The 18308-nt window shown below is 38.8% G+C and overlaps 1 protein-coding gene across 7 annotated transcripts in view; it reads right to left on the bottom strand.

Moving 5' to 3' along the window:
- RBMS3 (RNA binding motif single stranded interacting protein 3) overlaps positions 1-18308 on the bottom strand; it is a 703797-nt gene that overhangs the window by 302786 nt on the left and 382703 nt on the right. For all 7 annotated transcript variants that reach the window (XR_009486534.1, XM_059846719.1, XM_059846669.1 and 4 more), the window contains one exon: positions 17753-17811. Coding sequence is in view for 6 of the 7 variants with exons in the window: in XM_059846719.1 (XP_059702702.1) it covers positions 17753-17811 (59 nt within the window). In the remaining variant the exon portion in view is untranslated. The remainder of the gene's footprint in view (positions 1-17752; positions 17812-18308) is intronic.

Here is an 18308-nt window from a genome sequence, read left to right as displayed (position 1 = left end):
GCCCAAAGCTTTGCTCCTTCCCTTAAAAGCCTCCTGTGAATGGACAAAGCCTCATTTCAGGGTAAAATCTTCTCACAGTTCAAAGCTCATGTTCTTCATTTCTAATACCTCATTTGGAGCATCCAAAGACATTTTTAGGGTTAAAGTCCTGTTTTTAAGGCCAAAAGTTTCATTTGTAGGATTTGAGCATGTCTATTAATACCCACAGAAGGAAGAGAAGAAATTATGGTTTTGTCAAGGTTCAGATGACTAATGACAGACTAAGCATTTGTTTCATTACTGAGTTGTTAAAGTTTACCTACAACTGACATGGAATATCTAGGACACAGACGATAATAGCAGGGGGAAAAAAATGAGGGAGGGCAGCTGTGTACAGATATAAGCTAGCATGCCATTAAGAACAGAGAGTCTAATTACTTATTTAGGTAGAATAGTAAAGAAGGGGCTTCAAAATGTTAAGAAATCATTCGAGAAATAACACTGATGGAAAAGGAGAGACATGCAAGCTGAGACTTTTGAAAGGTTCATGCCAGGACACCCACATATATATCAAATGGCAAAAATCACCAAATTATTAAAACCACCTATGCCCTAAATACTTCTTAAATAGGACTTCCTAAGTGCACCTAAGAACTGTCAAACTGGTTTGATTTCATATCAGATCATAAAAACTATAATCAGTCTGCCTTTAAATAAAAAAATAAAATAAAACAACAGCAACAACAAAAAAAGCCCAAGAAAAAGCAAACAAAAATGATTTAAAGGCACTGATATATAAAATCCCAGTTTACAAGGTCACTCACACACTTACCTGGGGTAATGCATCTTGTTCTGATCAGTTTCATACCAGCAATTTGTAAACAAACCAGAGGGTTTGTTCACTGATGAACAATAACATTGAATAGAGGTCAGTAGAAAGTTTTACAAGGAAACATTGCTGGAGCTCAAATATATCAGTTGAGCTGAGTAAATACAAGAAAAGAGGAGTGCATTTTAACATTGAACTATAATATTGAAGGGTAAGAAGCAAAAACCAAAGAGGGAGATGAATTAATTAGTGTGGTGCCCAGAGGTAGGGGAGGAAGGATAATGAAGAGTAGGGGGATTAAATTAGGAAAAGCAAAATTTAGGCTGAGTATAAAGAAAAAAAAACTTACTAATAATGAGTTTTATTATTTCGGGAATTAGTCTCTCAGGTGAAATGATGGAAACACCTGTCTAAGATTTAGGACTTTTAAATTTAGGTTGCACAAAGGTGTTAATGCCTGAACCATGCAGTGTGCACAAAGACAGACACACTTTGGGGAGCAGAACAGCGCTGGTAGGGACAGAAGGAGAGGATGTGACCACATCCTGTTTCAGCTCCATGGCTACAGTGCAATTACCAACATCCTCTCCAAGAACTGTCCAAAACGCAGCCTACACACACGTGCCACAAGCTCTGCTTGGAAGCACTGCCCACGTGGAAAAGAGATGGGCATGTGCACAAGTAGGTAGTTGGCAGGAGTTCCTGGCCAAATGTAGTTCCAGGCACAGCGGGGTAAGGACACATCAGCACACCTGGTCTTTGCTCCCAATTCCAGTATTAGCCCTCTTTTCCACCCTTGCAGGCCTTCCTGCAAGGTAACAGCAGGAAGTAACAGCAAAAGAAATCCATAACCAAAACTGTAGCACTTTGTTTCTCTACATCAGGTAATTTTGTTTGGCCATTAGTGAGCCCATGCCACTGCATTCAGAGGCCAGGCTTGGTGCTCCAGTCACAGCACTCTGCCTTTGAGCACTCTCTGGAGCCAATAGTGCAGTTCAGAGGAACAGCTGCTATTGCTCCTGCCTCTTCATTTAGTTCATGAAGGCCAAGCAAGCCAGCTAACACCATCACAAAACAAAATAAAACATCCTTTTCAGAAAGGGCTGCAAGACAAAAATGCCATACACTGCAGCTGGCAATCCGATGTCTTGCTTATAGCAGTTTTCCTGTTATCTTAAGTGGGAAGCATCACTGAAAACTGTTCTAAGATTTTTTTTCTTTTTCCTGGGGTTTTCTTTGCCTACTTCACATAAAAATAAAAAACAGCAAAACCCTTGCAGGCAATTCTGAGAGCACTGCCGGGACCACAACTGGATAAACAGTTTGTGCCTAATAACAGGCAGGCTGTTCACCCAAGTGAAAAAGAAGGGTTAAACACTGAAGCTTTATCAGGAAATTTGAGGCTTTACACTGGAAGCAATTTGTTCAATGGCTATTTTGACCATAGAACTTCCTAATCTCAGTTCCCATAAAGTTTGGCTTGGAGCCAGCCAGAATGGTTCGTTTCAGCTGCACAGATATCTTCCACAGAGGAAATAAAAGGATTTCAAACCCCGGAGTCATTTCCTTTGGTTCTCGGCTCATTCAGAAAAAATGTCCTTTCGGTCAGTGATATCTCCAACTTAATTCCTGCAGCATGACTTTAAAAAAAAAGAAGAAAAGTCTTTGTGGGAAACTTTTTCTGAAGGTTTGGAAGTGTGCCCTATAAGCTCTTTGCCAGTTGGTGTAAAATACCTTCTTTGCTCCCAGAAGTTTGCAAAAAAAATGTCCTCTTCATTTTTACATTAACTCTGAGCTTTCCAGAAGTTTTTACTCATCTAGTAGTCCCCATTTAATAATTAAAGGAGGTATTCACACTCATACACACAAATATATGAGTTTACAGAACTGTGCATCAAAATAATCCACTAAATGTATTTTATTCACAGGGATTGATGCACATGCAGCTTCAGAGGTAGTAGTGCAAGCACAACAAGCAAGCACTTATCAAGTAGAGCAATGTATTTCCCAAAAGTATCACAGATTTCAAGACATTGTAAGCCTCAGTATCTCGCTTTTGAAAGTAGCTGACAAACATTTGAAGATTCAACTCTGAATCTGAAAAGTGATCCAAATGGTCCAAACAGTATATATTTAAAACAAGCATGCAGGACAGCCAACATAAATACCAGGAGTATAATGTCCTCTCCAAGTGAGTGGGATACATACTCCTTGAGGCTGCCACCATCTCAAGCAGGTAGTCAGGGTTTCACTGAAATAATGGAGATAAAATTTTTGTCACGCAATCTAGCTGTAACAACCAAATTCATTCCAAGCACGTCAGACCCCTGAACACTACCTTTACATCATCGTGAAAGGGAGAGGAAGCTTTTTAAATATATCCTCAGGCCTGTGATATTTCTAAGAGTCCCATAAAACAAAATACTGAGGTGCAGGGCTCAGTATAAATGGCAGCATTTGTGCGTTCAGTCATAGCGAGCTTACGCATCCTTTGTCCTAAAATGAACTTTGAAGCACCAGGATGCCTAGGAGCTGACACGTGCTTCATCAAGAAGATTGATTTTAGTGAAACTCAAAGCCTTCTTCAGTAGTGTGCCTCAACATGCATCTAATATTAAGCATACACATTCTGAGGTGGCCCCGTCTTATGTTCAGGAAATTCAGAAAGCAGAGTAAATGACACATGCAAAATGGAAACATTAATGAGTTGAACCCTACTGTCAACTCCAAATGTCAGTGCCGATCTTGATAATTAAACTACTCTTTTGAGGAAAGTTTATCATCCGATTAAAATTACAGTTTTAGTTAGGATTTATGAATTGAGCCTCATATAACTTATACTTAAATGCTCAGAATTGTTTCTTCCTGCACTATAATGACTGAAGGTGTTATTTGAGATACACTGAGACATCAACTCCTCATAAAGCAGTTCAACACACATTACACTCATATTTACATGTATCTCCCTATATATCACAAGCTCCTTGATAGCACTGCTCTGCAAAGGGAACTGAAGCCTTAGAACTGAAGGCCTTCTTTAGTCTGAGATGTTTTCTTACAATGTCTTGAACAGCACAGACTAGACCTTCAATCCTACAATCTGTGGATCTCTACCAAAGAGGAGATAGTCTACAATATTAGATCTTATTTCTGTTTTCTGAAGGAAAGAGAGGGAGGGGAGGGCTGTGTCTATTCAATTTATAAAATAAATTTAAAAAGTAAAATAAACAATGAAGCATAATTTTCTATATGACAATCCAAACATTTCTCTATTGCAAAGTTCCCTCTATTTGAATCATTATTTACCAGGATAAAATAAGAGTGCCAAGATACTGATGAAGTATATAGAAAGAAAGGCATAGGGGAGATTTACAGAATGGATAATTTTTCTGAGAATAAAGTAGACCTAGACTGCAATTGTAATGGTACCTTTTTCCTATTTCCCATTCTTTTCTAAAGCTGTATGTAAATTCAAACCAAATGTTGACTGGAAATTTTTTCCCCTTTTACATTCCACTCTTCTTCTCCCTTTAAGGAATGCCAAACACAGGAGCTGAGTGTCAGTAAAGACTGTCCAAATTAAAACAAAATTTCTGGTTTCACTTAGTCCTATGGATAACGTACTTCTACTCTTCCCTAAAACACAGTGGGAACATGGGACTTTAAAACTGTAATCTGAAAATCCAATTTTCTTAGAAGTCTTAATGATATGAAATGACTCGGTGACAGTCAGAACTTCCATTTAAAATAACATAAGAACATTTCATAGCCAGTTCTCTGCGTTATCCTCACTTCCAAAACACTGAAAGCTCACCTTGCTGGGCTTTTGAAGGTTAATTGACAAAGCCCATTTTGGAGTTGTTTTTTTTTTTAATTTAATGTGCAAACCTGCAGACATTTCCTAGGCCTCACACTGGCAAACACGCAGGTAATTTGCAAGGAGATGAACTGTAACAGAGCCACACTTCACTCCTCCAGCTCCTGCTCCCAAGTATTTCAGCCAACCATCACAGCTTCCCACACACACTCCCATGCACCCCGACAAAGCCAGTCAGGCTGGCTCAGGATGAGTAAGACTCTTGCCCTCTAATTGAACTCAAGAGCCACACTTTTTCTTCACAGAGCTGCCCTAGCAGCTATTTTGCAGGTAAAGATTTGCTCAGAAGGGCTGTAGATAGTGTGGTGTTACAGTCCCAAGAGCCCTGAGCCAGCACCCAGCCACAATGGCCCCAAGGAGAGCAGTCCTACAGGGAACGTGTCTCCCAGCTCCCTCCCCACTGCTCCTTGTGGGGGTGCACCTACTGAGACTATTAAAGCAGTTGTATGAAAATATACCTTACAACATTTGCCTGACTCCAGACTCAGAATATTGGGGGAACTCTTCAAAATAAGTGCATGCACTGGGGAAAGAATCCTGACCCCACTCTCAAGCAGGCTCATGCCACAACTCCTGCTGTCAGAAAAACTGAGTTTGCTCCACCCTCTGTACCAAAACTTGGCTGCTCCAGTGGTCAGAAACTCTCACCCATATTTAATCATGGCCTGTTTACTCTCACTTATTCCTGCTGCCAGCATTGTGCACACATTTTTTTCCCTTGCCTAATACCAGACACTGATTTCTTCATAGACATTCCCATTTTGTTCTGGTTTTGTGAATGTTCTTTTAAATGCTGCGTCTTCCATTCCTCACCAATCCTTCTCTATACTCTTTCGAGTAAGAGCTTCAGCATTTCCAAGAACAAACTGAGACCATGGGAGCATGAGTTTGATTGCAAGGAAGAACAGGAACAAACTCTGGCTTTTGTCTTTAGGGCAGCAAAAGGAGGGGAAGGTCAATTAGATTACCTGGATAGAAAGAAGTGGTAGGAACAACCCTATCAAATAGTTTGGGGGAAAAAAATTAAAGTAGGAATTAACCAATTTAATATGCCAATCATCATTTCCATGTTTTTCCCATGGGAGAGCTGCACACAAGGGCAGTAGGTCCAGGTCTATTAGGGCTTCTGCCAGTTCAAGGCAAGACACAGGTGGTAAAGCAGGATTTAATCCAATGCTGCTGCATCTTTCCCACTGAGAGCTACTGACATTGCATCTTCTTGCATTGAAAGTGTCCCTCTAGAACTTGGAGCTAACCAGAAGGAAGGAGCAGGTTGGAGTGATGACAATCTCTCTCTCCAAGCAAGCAGATGGGGGAATTGAGAAAAATCAGAAAATTGAGAAAAATCAGAAGGTGATCACTAGATCTATCCCTCTTTCAAATAAAACACCAGGCCCGAGAGCTAAGTAAACATACTGTAATGCAGAGCAACCATGGAGTCACACAAATGCAGTGCTGACAACACAACTGAAATATCAGTGGCTCCCAAAGTGGCTTATAAGCCTTAAGAAATAAGACGGGTAAACTTAACTATGTACTACAGTCAGAACACAGTCACAGGAAAACTGAAAGCAAGGCAATGAGTGGATCATCTTAACACCAAGATCTAACATGCCTGGCAAAGACAGAGCAGGGGTGCTGGAGGGGTAGAAATGATCAGAGAAAGCATGGCAGAGAGCAACACACATAACCTGCTAGAGCTGAAATGCAGAACTATGGAGAAAAGCAGTAAATGGAGTGCTCATAGAGGACTTTTATCATCCCAACACAGATTGGGCAAAACGAGATGTAATGCAAAGATCGCATTTTTGGTGCTGTTTCAGAGAGCAGCTGCTTAGGAAGCCCAGAACAGATGAAACTCTTAATTTTAAATGACCACAAAGAAGGTTATAGGACAAATTGACAAAAGTGAACACTACCAAATTGCAACAACAGATGGTATTCACCCTCCCAGTTTGAAAAGAGCTCCAGGATACAATAACTGACTACACACACTAAGAAGTGGTGTGCAGGTTTTTTTGGTTTTTTTTCCCTAAAACTGACTTTGTGCCTGTATACTGGGAGGTGACACACATGGGACCAACATTCTGAAAACACCTCAGGAAAGAAGATCCAGGTACATAAAAAGATCTGTAAACTTCATGTCATATCACCAGAAATTACAGAAACAGAGTAAAATCAATGGAAATAAAATATGTTGAAAGAGCTAAGCTGACTTATGTAGGTTTGTCTCACAGACCTATTGGAGTACTTTGAAAAGGTCAACAAGCCTGTGGATAGAGCTGATCTGGCTAATATAGTCTGCTCAGATCTCCAAAAGACCTTTGACAAGACCCTCACAAAAGACTTCTTAGGAAACTAAGCAGCCATAGCTTAAGAGGGAAAGTTCTTGGGTAAACAATTGGTTAAGAGATAAAAACAGAGGGTAGAGGGCATGATCCTTCCTACAAGAGGGGAGCAGGAGCAGTGGACTTCCACAAGGGTCTTTGCCAGGATCCTTACTGCAGATTTCATTTCTAAATGACGGGAAGAGGCTAAGCAGTGAGGTGACAAGATAATTTAGGAGACAAAAGAGGAGATGCATCTGTGAAGAGCTGCAGAAGAACCTGATTAAATTAAGCAACTGGGTAATAAACCAGAAGAAATTAAATGGAGATAAATGTAGTGATGCACATGGGAGAAAATTCTGGCTTTACATTATGATGCCCTTTGAAATGTCCATAAAAGTGTCAGCTTCCTATTTGCTCAGAAAGGCAAACTGAATTCCAGGAATTATTACAAAAGAAGCAGAAAGCAAGGCAAAGAACATCCAGCAGAAATATCTACATATATTTCCCTGTCAGCTCCTCCTCTCCTATAATTTTTGAACTGACTGACCCCATTCAAGCAAATTTGACAGAGGTAGCAATCTCAAACATTTTTAAGCTCCAAAACCTCAATCTCATTACTAGACACTGGTGAAAACACAGCAGAAATTTGTTAATCCCAGCAGCCTCAGAAGGATTTGTTGCACAGCATACACCACCCCCACCCTCCTCCTTTAAGTGTAACAACTTTACCACTTTTGCAGTAAAAATTCAAGAAAATACAGCATGGCAGGCAGAGCTATGCAATTCTTTCTGATGTAAGAAGTCAAATTCACCCAACTTGATAAATACGTATGTGTCTCCAAAACTTAAGGCATATTTAGTGTCTGTTCCATGACTTTCTTCTATAATAACTGTCTATAATAGCAATAAAACCTGATTCTTTTTAAAAAAGAAATTACTAAAACAATGTGCAACAAATGAACAAAAAATTAAACACTAAAATATTGAGCACAGACGTTTGGGGGTTTTTTTCCCCTTAGTTTTGGGGCTCTTCCTAAAGATACCTTCCATCAATAATGTGGAATTTACCCAGCAATTTACTGTGAGCTGAAGTGACTGACAAGAGCAACCAAGATACCTCAGGCAAAGCAGGTCACTCAGGCTTTTTCTTGCTGTTTTGTGATTAAAGGCTGACCACAAAAACCTTAACGTTCTGCAGAATGACATGCTTGGTTGGTTAAATATGCAGGCAATTAACACAGAGAAAACATGCATTTAAATGGAGGTCCCATTGACCCCCATCTCCTGACTGCAACCTTTGCTCTGAAAGCAGACAGCTTAGCAAAAATATTCAATTAATAAAAAGCCATGAAGGGCAACAACTCCATTTCAATTAATTTAAAAATAAATAGTGTTTACTGCTCCATATTTAATAAGTTAATAAAAAACAACAGCACAACTAATATCACAAGCAGCAAAGGAATGTGCCTGAAAGATCTTTATAAAGATCATATAAAAATACCCAACCCTTTTTCTCCTTTGTTTAGAATAAAACAGAGAATTCTAAATGCAATGAAATAAAGCAAGCCTGTTGTTTAATACGTTTGAGCCCCTTCTTTCTTGCCTCTACCCATGTTCTATCCCACACGTGATGCTACAGCTTGCTGCAGTGACTCCCATCCCTCTCTCCAAGCATTCCCTACTGTCTCCACACTCTATTCTCATACCTATGCCTCCCTCCCTTGTTGGTCAAAACTAGCACAAGCTCTGGTTCCACCACAGAGGAGCAACTGGTGAATTACTGTAGTTACTTCAGGTGGACCAAAACTAAATCCATCCCACATTTCTTGTAACAGGACAACTGAGTGTCTGTCTATTCTACATAACAGGACATTTTCTGAAAATATTTAACTTGGTTCTATTTGAAAGTCCCAGGCCTCTTTTGCTTTAAACTGGACAATAAGTTGTAAACTTCTATGTGAAAAAAAAAAAGTTTGGAGACTTTGAAATTGGAAACCAAACTAGGAAAAATTTAACCATTTGTAATTTTTTATTAAAACTTGTAGTTTGGGGGTCCAGAGAAGCCATGTATCACACCACTGCCATCTAATGGAGGAAAACATCAGCCAATGATTGGTCCTGGGGAAGACCCAGTCACACAAAAAACATTTCATCAAGTAGGAGAGTCATTTCTAGCACCTCCTTTTCTCATCTACAAATTTAGCTCTTCTCAAAACATTCTGTGTTGAAAAAACTCACTAAATGTTATCCAAATGTATGATTATTCTCAGGAGAGCTGAAAGACTGGTTTGGTTAGGGTTTTTTGGGTTTTGGGGTTTTCTTTGGTGGAGAATTCAGTAATTTAAAGAAATGCCATTTAACTCCATTCAAAATCCTAATACTACTTATGGTACCTAAATTGATTGTGGACCCTGCTCTTTTTCAAAGACCTGGGCTGCAAAGTCCATAGGACAAGGCTGCCCTTTAGTTATTTTTTTGTAGAGTACAATTGTTTTCTGAACTGTTGATTAGCACCCAAAGCTTTAGTGCTCACATACCTGTATCTGGCTACCATAGCCTAAATAGATGGAGCAATATTATTAATGCCTGGCACTTTCCCAGAAGTGACGTGGGTGGGATTTTTGATCAGAATTGGGGGAATTACATCTTTATTGCCAGCAGTTATGATTTTTCTCCTGTGTTGCACATCTATTCCTGCTCAAGCAATCCTGCACCACCTCCAGACAGGCAGCCCTCAGACACCCAGAAAGAAAGATTGAATAAAAAGGATGGCCCAGCCTCTTAGTGTTTCACAACTTCATACCCTCTACCAAGAAAGAGAACACCTACTTAGTTCACTTGGGTAAGTGAACACTACTCTTTGAAACAAAAGCAGGGGGTGTGCAGTAATAGGGGAAAAGAGAGCAGTGACCTCTCTGCCGGCAAACCACAGAAATGAAGTCGCGTTGTAATTCACAGATCTGATTCAGAATGGTTCCTGTTGAGTACCCACGCTCAATAAGAGCCTGTCAATTGGATTCATTAGCAAATTGTCACTATATCAAGGCAGCATATGTTCTGCATATGCTGTATACTCTGAGAGAGGTTAACAGAGTAGGCTCTAGCAAAACTAAGGAGCTGAGCATTGTCCTCCTCCTGCCTCTGCCCCAGGTTTCTACAGGTCAGCTGCTGTGCTGAAGGCCTTGAGACTTTTGAGAAAGTAACTTCTGAACAGAGAACCATCACTTTTGGAAGAGATTACTTGCCTCCAAGCAACCAGAGACTGAAAAGATTTACTGGTGTATAGGATGCTGTATCATGGCATCAGAAAAAAGTTTAAGCAAAGTGATTCTTCAAAACATTTGAAAAAGCCAAGGCATTGTAAGGAAGCTTTCAACAAAGCTGATTATGAGCCACTGTTCAGATAAAAAAAAAATTCTCTTCTGTTAATTTCTGTGCTATGAAATAGATATTTCCAAGTCTGCTGAGACCACTAAGAGCCTACAAGCATTACCCAGTCCCAAAATGCACTTCAAGTACATGCCAAGCTATTGGCAAAGTTTTATACAGACCAATGAATCAAAACATTAATCACTGTGTACAAATGGAAATTTTACTTTTTTATTTCTCTGGAAGGAAACAAAGTTAAACCAATTATTTGTCAGCGATGTGGGCCTGCAGATTTTGGAAGCAGTAAATTAGGAATAATCACAGATTAGATATGTCACTGAATACTTGAGCATCTTGTGTCTCCCTACATAAAATATTTGCTAGGCTATGAGTTCATTTATGAAAAGATAATGACCCAGGAAATTTTTTCCTTAATTGCAAAGAAGCCAAATGTCTGGGGAACTAATTAGGAAGGAGTTTTCTCTGTAGAGGACCTGGCTTTAAACTCACTAAACAACTTTTAGAGGTCTTGCTTGAGACAGAGCACTCTTTAGAGGCAGTCAACAATGTTTGCTGAGGTGCATTTTGCAGGCATTGGGGTGGGTATGTCTCAGTCCTCACCACAGTGATGCACTGCCCAGTGCTGGCGTGCTCCAGCTATGATGACTTGTTGGGCACAACTCATTGAATCCTTTCCTATTTCACTTTTCACTTCAACAGATGTGAAAAGCATTCAAAAATATACAGACAGGAGAATGTCTACCTCTAAGCTAAAATGAGAGTTTGCAAAACACTTGCACATTTGCCAAGACATCATAATGCCTGCTGGCCAACCCAACAGGTGACAGGAAAACAGCTTTGTTATGATACCTAAACACCCATGAACACATCCCCTGTAAATTAAAGGAGACAACTATGTAGTTATTTTATATATATTTTATATATATATATATATATATATATATATATGCAGCTTTCCCACTCCCCCACATAGTTCCTGGTAACTTCTTAAAGTGGTCAGATTTACAGACCATCATAGCTCATGAGCCCAGAGATCAAACGAGCTTTTATTTGCTAAGATAGGGTGTGAATTTACACTTCATTTGTGAGGGAACAACCTCATGGTTTTTTTACTGGCAATTCCTTTCACTTCATTTTGATGTATGCCTGACATCATGGTGTTTAGATGCCTCCTTTAGTAATTTTTTTTTAAGACTTGACTCTTAGTCTCATGTGGTTCCATAGTAATATCCCTTCTTAATTTAAACAGAAAAAAATTATCTCAACCTTTACTTATAAAAACCACAGAAGTGAAAGTAAAATAACCCCTGAAGTTTAAAAATCTCCCAGAAAACAGACAAAAAAACCCTCCAAATATTCACAAATTTTAAACAACTAGCCTCATGTTATTTAACATATCTTATCAAATCACACAGCACTGCAAGTTTGCTTTTTTCCTTTCAAGTGTTTCAGAATGGGGACTCAGTGACACTGTTGAAGGCTTTGTCCTTTAATCTCTGGAGATTTGGTTTCATCGGCTGGCTTGCTAACCAAAAGTGGTACAACTCAGCATAGTTTGTGCACTCTGCTCAGGAGACCCAGGAACAGAAGGACCAGATGAGCTGGGGCTGCTGCAGGTCAGTGGTGAGATGAACCAGCAGAGCCACAGACAGGGCTCACTGAACGCCCGCCCCACACTCAGACACTCAGCACTGTCCAGCTTTCACAAAGTCCTCACTGCCAGAAAACCTGCTCATGAAAATATCCCATATTGCTACACTTCTCATAACTTGAGAACTATTATGCCACTGATTACATAATGCTTTGGAGTGGATCAAAAAGAAAAAAGTGAACAAACAAAATTAATGTACAAAAAACCAGCACATCTATTGCTACTCTGGCATCGAAAACAGGACTGATTTATTAGCTACACAGTCTAGGGTTTCAAAATTAAATAAGTCTGGTTTACAAATTATTTACTTTCTACAAGATCCATTTCCCCTTGAAGCACACTGTGCATGGCCTCCTAGTGTGAACAGTTTACAGTCTCTGATCAGGCACAGACCTACTTGTCTGGATTTTTTTCCCCTTTCAAAATGGCAATTCTGAGAATCATAAATTACACAGCACAGTTATTGTAATTCGAGCTTATTCCCAATAAATAAAATTTATTAACTAAATAGCTTTCTATGTAGCTTAGCTCTTTCTCACCAGCTTATTATTTTACATAGACTTGCTTCACATTCCTAGTCACAACCAAATTGTGCCATCTTAAGAACATGAATTTTAAAATATAAAGTAAAAATGCATAATTTCATATTATCACAAATAACCTTTACTCCTTATAGAATATGTCCAGAGAATACTTTGTAAAATTTGAAGCTTTGAAAGTATTTTATCTAACATGCATACCAAGGTATATCTACTACATGAATATAAGCTTTATTTATCAGAACACCAGAGTAGAAGCCTCCAGCTCATTAAGCTCCAATGCATTAGAGTATTTAGGGATGCTGGTGAGCTTAAGCATATGAGTAGCAACACTGACACAAGGCAGGACAGACTCCTTTTGGGAGATATAAAACATCACTTTATCATGCCATTCCAATTATCTCCAGCACTTATAGTAAGCCCCCAGTTATTCCATTTTTGTTACATAAATAAACTCTCAATTTATAAAATAGGTCATGGTAAATTTTACGTCCTGGTCTAAAAACAGCAAGGCAACTGGAGAAATAAAATTGTATGTGATATATGGTGGGTTAACACAGATGACCTCATGGCATTTTTTTTTTTTTACCACAAACCTACCCCAATCCTAATGAGCGCATATCCGCATCCACAGTTTTAATATTTTAAAAAGAAATAGATCATTGCTAACATTTCTCAACCAGAAAAATGCCATAATTAAATACTAAATTTATAAAGAAAGTCACTGTAGTTCCCCTCATCATGTTAGGCACATTTCACTCCTAAAACAAACACTGTTATTAAACATATCAAGTCACCCATAGTTTGTAAAAAGATACATAAAATGAAGAACATACCACGGAAGTGTTTGTCTCCCACAAATCAAAAATTTATTAGGTTTTATTTATTAAAAAAAAAAAATCCCACAGGTTGAATTTCAGACTTTTAGTCAATTCTCCTGTGCTCATCTTCTAAGGTACTAGCAAAATACTCAAAATCATGCAAGCCCCTGGTTAAACCAGGAAGCAAATCTGCATGCATGCAATTACAGTGTCTGCAAGGGCAGACGCAGATGACAGTAATTCATACGCTAAGAAATGGGCTTGTGAATTTGGCAGATTAACTGCTCTGTATTCCATTGCTATGAGGTATGGAAACTGTACTGTGAAACAACCATTACTCATTCCCTCAGCTCTGAGCACGTAGGTCTACCAAAGGCAAGCCAGGCTGCAGAGGGTGGGGGGAGAGGGCTGGAAAGAGAAGAGTCTACACGTTTCAGATTAACGCTTCTCTTGAATGGTTTCTTTTATTCCATTTCCCCTACTTTTTAAATTAGCAAATACAGTAGGCCCAGAAGGGGAATGTGCAAGGGGAAGAGGGAGAGAGGGGAGGGAAAAGGAAAGAGAAAAAGAAAAAGCAGCCAAAACTCTCCAAATTGTTAATTAGGGGTTTTGTGTTTGAACATCTGAATGAATCATGTGTCTGGTTTTCATTATTCTCCATATGTATTTGTTCTTTGCTTTGTTCAGAGATTTCTGGCCATGTTGTCATGACTGTGCTTATTCTGTTTTATAGATTGTTCTGTTACAGGGTGATGGTTACTTCTCCTCTGCCTCACTTAGTAGTTAAGCCACCAACAAAGAGCAATCTGAAAATGAGAGGTTATGTCAAAAGGTGTCCCTAGCGAACTCCCTTGCAGCCTATATGATTACTGTAGATCTGACTGCTTAATTCAGACTAGGGAGAAATCCTGAGATAACACAGCTCCTTATCGTGGCAGGAATGCAGTGGGTATCTTTTTAAAAATCTGAGGAATAATGGAGAATGACCTAAAGTACATCACTGAATGTCTTCCTTATTTCTCCAAAATTTCTTGCTAAACAGTAACCTGTTTTAACAGATGTGCTGTTACACGGAAGTTTTGAAATAATTTCTTTGCTAAATTAAATATTTCTACTTTCAGCTTTACTCTATACCTTGATCAACACACAAATGACACTGAAAAAATTTCTGAAATCACTAATCATGTGATAATTTTTATCACTGAATTTATTCCACCCTACTTCATTGAATGCATATCACAGGATGATGTGCTCATTTAACAAGATAATCTCTTACTTGGCAGAAAGTGAGCGAGACCCAAAAGACTGGAAAGGAGCAAACAAATAGTGTGTTTTTCTCATTTTTGATGTTTGAGTACTGGGTTTTGTTTGGGGTTTTTTTGGGGTTTGGGGGAAAGGGGGATTGTGTTGTGTGGGAGGGAAGTTAGTGGTTGTTGTTTTCTCTTGATTTTTGCTGGGTTTTTCTAGGAAATAGATGCAGATTCCACTGTTTTAGAGACAGTTTAAACTTCAACTTTCAGCAGATAGGAGAAAAAAGGTCTAGCTGAAAATGCTGTGAAGTAGGTGTCAAACTGATTAGCAGATCCAATTTAAAAAAATAAGTGCTCAATGGCTCAGTATTGCACTACCTGGTGTACTGAGAGGGTTTCCTCAAAAGTCTTCCCCAGGTCTGTCATTATTCACTCTTTTCCACATTATCTTGTCCAGTGGATTAGAGAAAGCATTTATTAACTGTGAAGAGGATACTAAAGAGCTAAGTGCTGCAAGCACTCTGGAGGCTTAAGATTATACTCAAATCTTACTAAATTAAGGAGAGCACAGGAAAAAAATAGGATAAAATTCAATACAGACAAATGAAAAGTTCTACCTCTAGGAGGGAATAATCAACGACTCAGAGCAGGGCATGCAATAAAGAACACCTGGCTGGCAGCAGCACTGGAAGACAGTAACAAAACCAGGGGCTGCACAGAATCTCTCAGCATAAACCCAGCACCATTTTTCTCATGCAACACCCCATGCGCCTCAGAGATGCATCTATATTGTAAATACATATAAAATTATTTATATGTATACATCAACAAAGAGGAGAGTCATGTGATCACAGAGAAGACAAATGAAACCCCTTTATACTATTTTAAATGATCACATTTAGGCCATCTAAAATCCTGTGCCCAGCTCCAAGTTCTTCAGGTAAGGAATGAGCTGATTAGAGAGACCAGCAAAGTACAATATATTGAGAAATTTAAACCAAATTGCCTTAAAGGAAAAAGTTAAAGGACTAGTGTTTAGCCCAAGGAAAAGATAAGGCAGATGCAGATCAGTCTTCAAATATGTATATGTTTGATGCAAAAAGGAAAGGAATAAACTGTTCTACATGTCCACTGGGGAGAAGAAAAGAAGCAACAGATTTAAATTACATCAAGAGAGATTTGGGTTAGACATTAGGAAAAGCTTCATTATAGCGAGGAGAGGGAGTGTTATCAAAGACTGCCTGAGGAGCTCAAGGAATCTCCACCACTGGAGGCCTTTGAGCAAAGGTTACAGAAATACTCCTCAGCAGTGGGTTAGAGCTGATCCTGCCCCAAGGCAGGTCCTGACCTCTTCAGGTCCCTTCCACTTCTGATTCCTGGGAAGGTTTTTTTGGCAGCCTTACTGAAGAGAAAGAAAATTGTACCCAGCACTTAAAGCAGCAAAACATCTATTATTTTTATGCCATAAAGCATACTGTTAATAAATCCAATTATGTTTATGATCTTTTAATGGCACTGCTTATGTCATAAAGATCCATCTCTGAAAATAGAAATAGATATCTCTGCCCTACAGTGTAATACAACAGCATGAAAGCAAACTAACAGAAAATACAAACTCATTGTTATATGGCTCCTATGAAAATAATCTTAAAGCTAACTATAACATAAAGAACACTAAACTCAGACATTTTTCTTTCTCAAAATTCTAGCATTCATATTCTTTACAATATTTTCACTTCACATTTTGTGTTTCACAAACAGATGCACGTCTTTCCTTGTTTACCACTGGCAATGGGAGCAAAGGAAGTTCTGCTCACCAGGGTATTCTTTTACAACGTAACCCTAAAAAAAGAGAAAACACCAAACCCCAAACCCAATGAGATCTAGTTCCTGGTGTGATATTCAAAGAAATACTGAGTGATGTTATCAGAATTCTGCCAGAAGAGTTCCCCAAGGAAATCAAACACACATTCAGGCAAAAGCAAATGCACAGCAGTGCAACTTAGGACAATGGCCCATAACCAACTGGGTTGGTAGAGTCTTCTAAGTCTGCAACTGCAGTCTTCCAACTTGCTTTTCTCCTGAGTGCTAATAAATGCTGCTTCTGGCAGGCAATAGATAAGGCCACACAGTTCTACAAATCTCAAAAACATCTTTGGCATGGGTGGCAGGATTTTTCTCCATCTCATAATTTCTCCAGAATGCTTCTCTGCTGCTTCTCGTCATCCCATATCTGGCCAATCCACAAGACAGTCCTAAACTGCAACGCCTTTTCTTTTTGCTAATATAGAGAGCATACAGAAATGCTCTCCAGGTTGTGTTTCTTTTCAAGAGAACCCACCTTAGCAGATCTTATTACTCCAAATTATTCTGTACACCATTAGTGGAGAGCTACAGAATCATTTTAAGGCACAGTTTCTCCACCATAAACTCAGTGACACTGCAGACTCATAAATGAGTAACAATTCTAGAAACTGAGATAGTACTACACACATTAGTCAATATTTTCCTCAACAAATATAGCTACACACACACACACAAAACATGCTATATTTTATTTTAAAATATTTTCATACATTAGCAGAAAAATTAGGAACATAAAACTGGAAGAGAAATTATTTCTATATCTCGGTATTGCAACTTGTAGATCTAATTGTGTCATAAAAAAAATATTTTGTTCTTCTATTAGCATATGCCAAGACTTCACAAAAATGTAAAAATTAGACCAGGTTTTCCTTTTCCAACTTTTCCCAAACGTTTCAAAGTTTTATATAGGAAATCAATTTGCATCACTGATGATATCATTCAAATCAGACAGCACTATGTGGTTAGAAGGCAATTTACTCTTCTGCTGAAGCAATTTGATACTTGTTCTGATTTGTGACTTTCATTTTGTTTGTTAATGAAAAAAATTAATGAGCAATGTTACTGGAAGCACAACTCAAAGCTTTGGCATTATTAAATATGTTTGTAATATACAGTGCATTATGTTGATTGCACAGTTGGAGCCAGAGCTTTGGCAGTCAAGCCACCAGTCAATCATTCAAACCGATAATGAACTCACAGGGTGGACACTTTGCACGTACCTTTGCACTGATTTGTGTTTTTGTCAAGAATTGCCTTTGTGGATACAATTTTTCCATACCTATGGAGAAAACAAAAATCAGAGGCACAAGTTACTATATTTTATTAAAGTATGTTGTGATTTTTGCATGCATATATAACACATATCCTAGGAAGAGGTCTAGAGCTCTTGAAAAATGTTCATCTGATATCCTGGAGAGAGCCCTTCTGCCACTAGCTCAAACACTTTTGGAGTTCCCCAAGAACACTTGCCACAACCTGTCCATCTCTGGTCCATGCAGCGTAAATGCCCATCAGAGGAAGAATTTTAGGACACTAGTAGAGAGGCTTCTTTGACTAAATTATTTTAAGTTTTTTTAGGTTAAACAGACCACATTTCTTCAGGAAATTATGGTCACTTTTTATACACAGGCATGCACAGCTGTGCTCATGTGTGCATCCATGCCTATGTATGTACACTCTATCTAGTTTGGATAAACAGAACCTTTGAGGTTTGTGTGCATCTCCCAGCTCTTGACAAGATGAATGTTAATACTCATTTGAATTTATATCACCTCC

This window comes from Haemorhous mexicanus, chromosome 1 (genome assembly GCF_027477595.1).
Source record: "Haemorhous mexicanus isolate bHaeMex1 chromosome 1, bHaeMex1.pri, whole genome shotgun sequence".
Lineage (NCBI taxonomy): Eukaryota > Metazoa > Chordata > Aves > Passeriformes > Fringillidae > Haemorhous > Haemorhous mexicanus.
The sequence above is the reverse complement of the archived record's forward strand: the minus strand, read 5'-3'. Positions and strand labels throughout refer to the sequence as shown.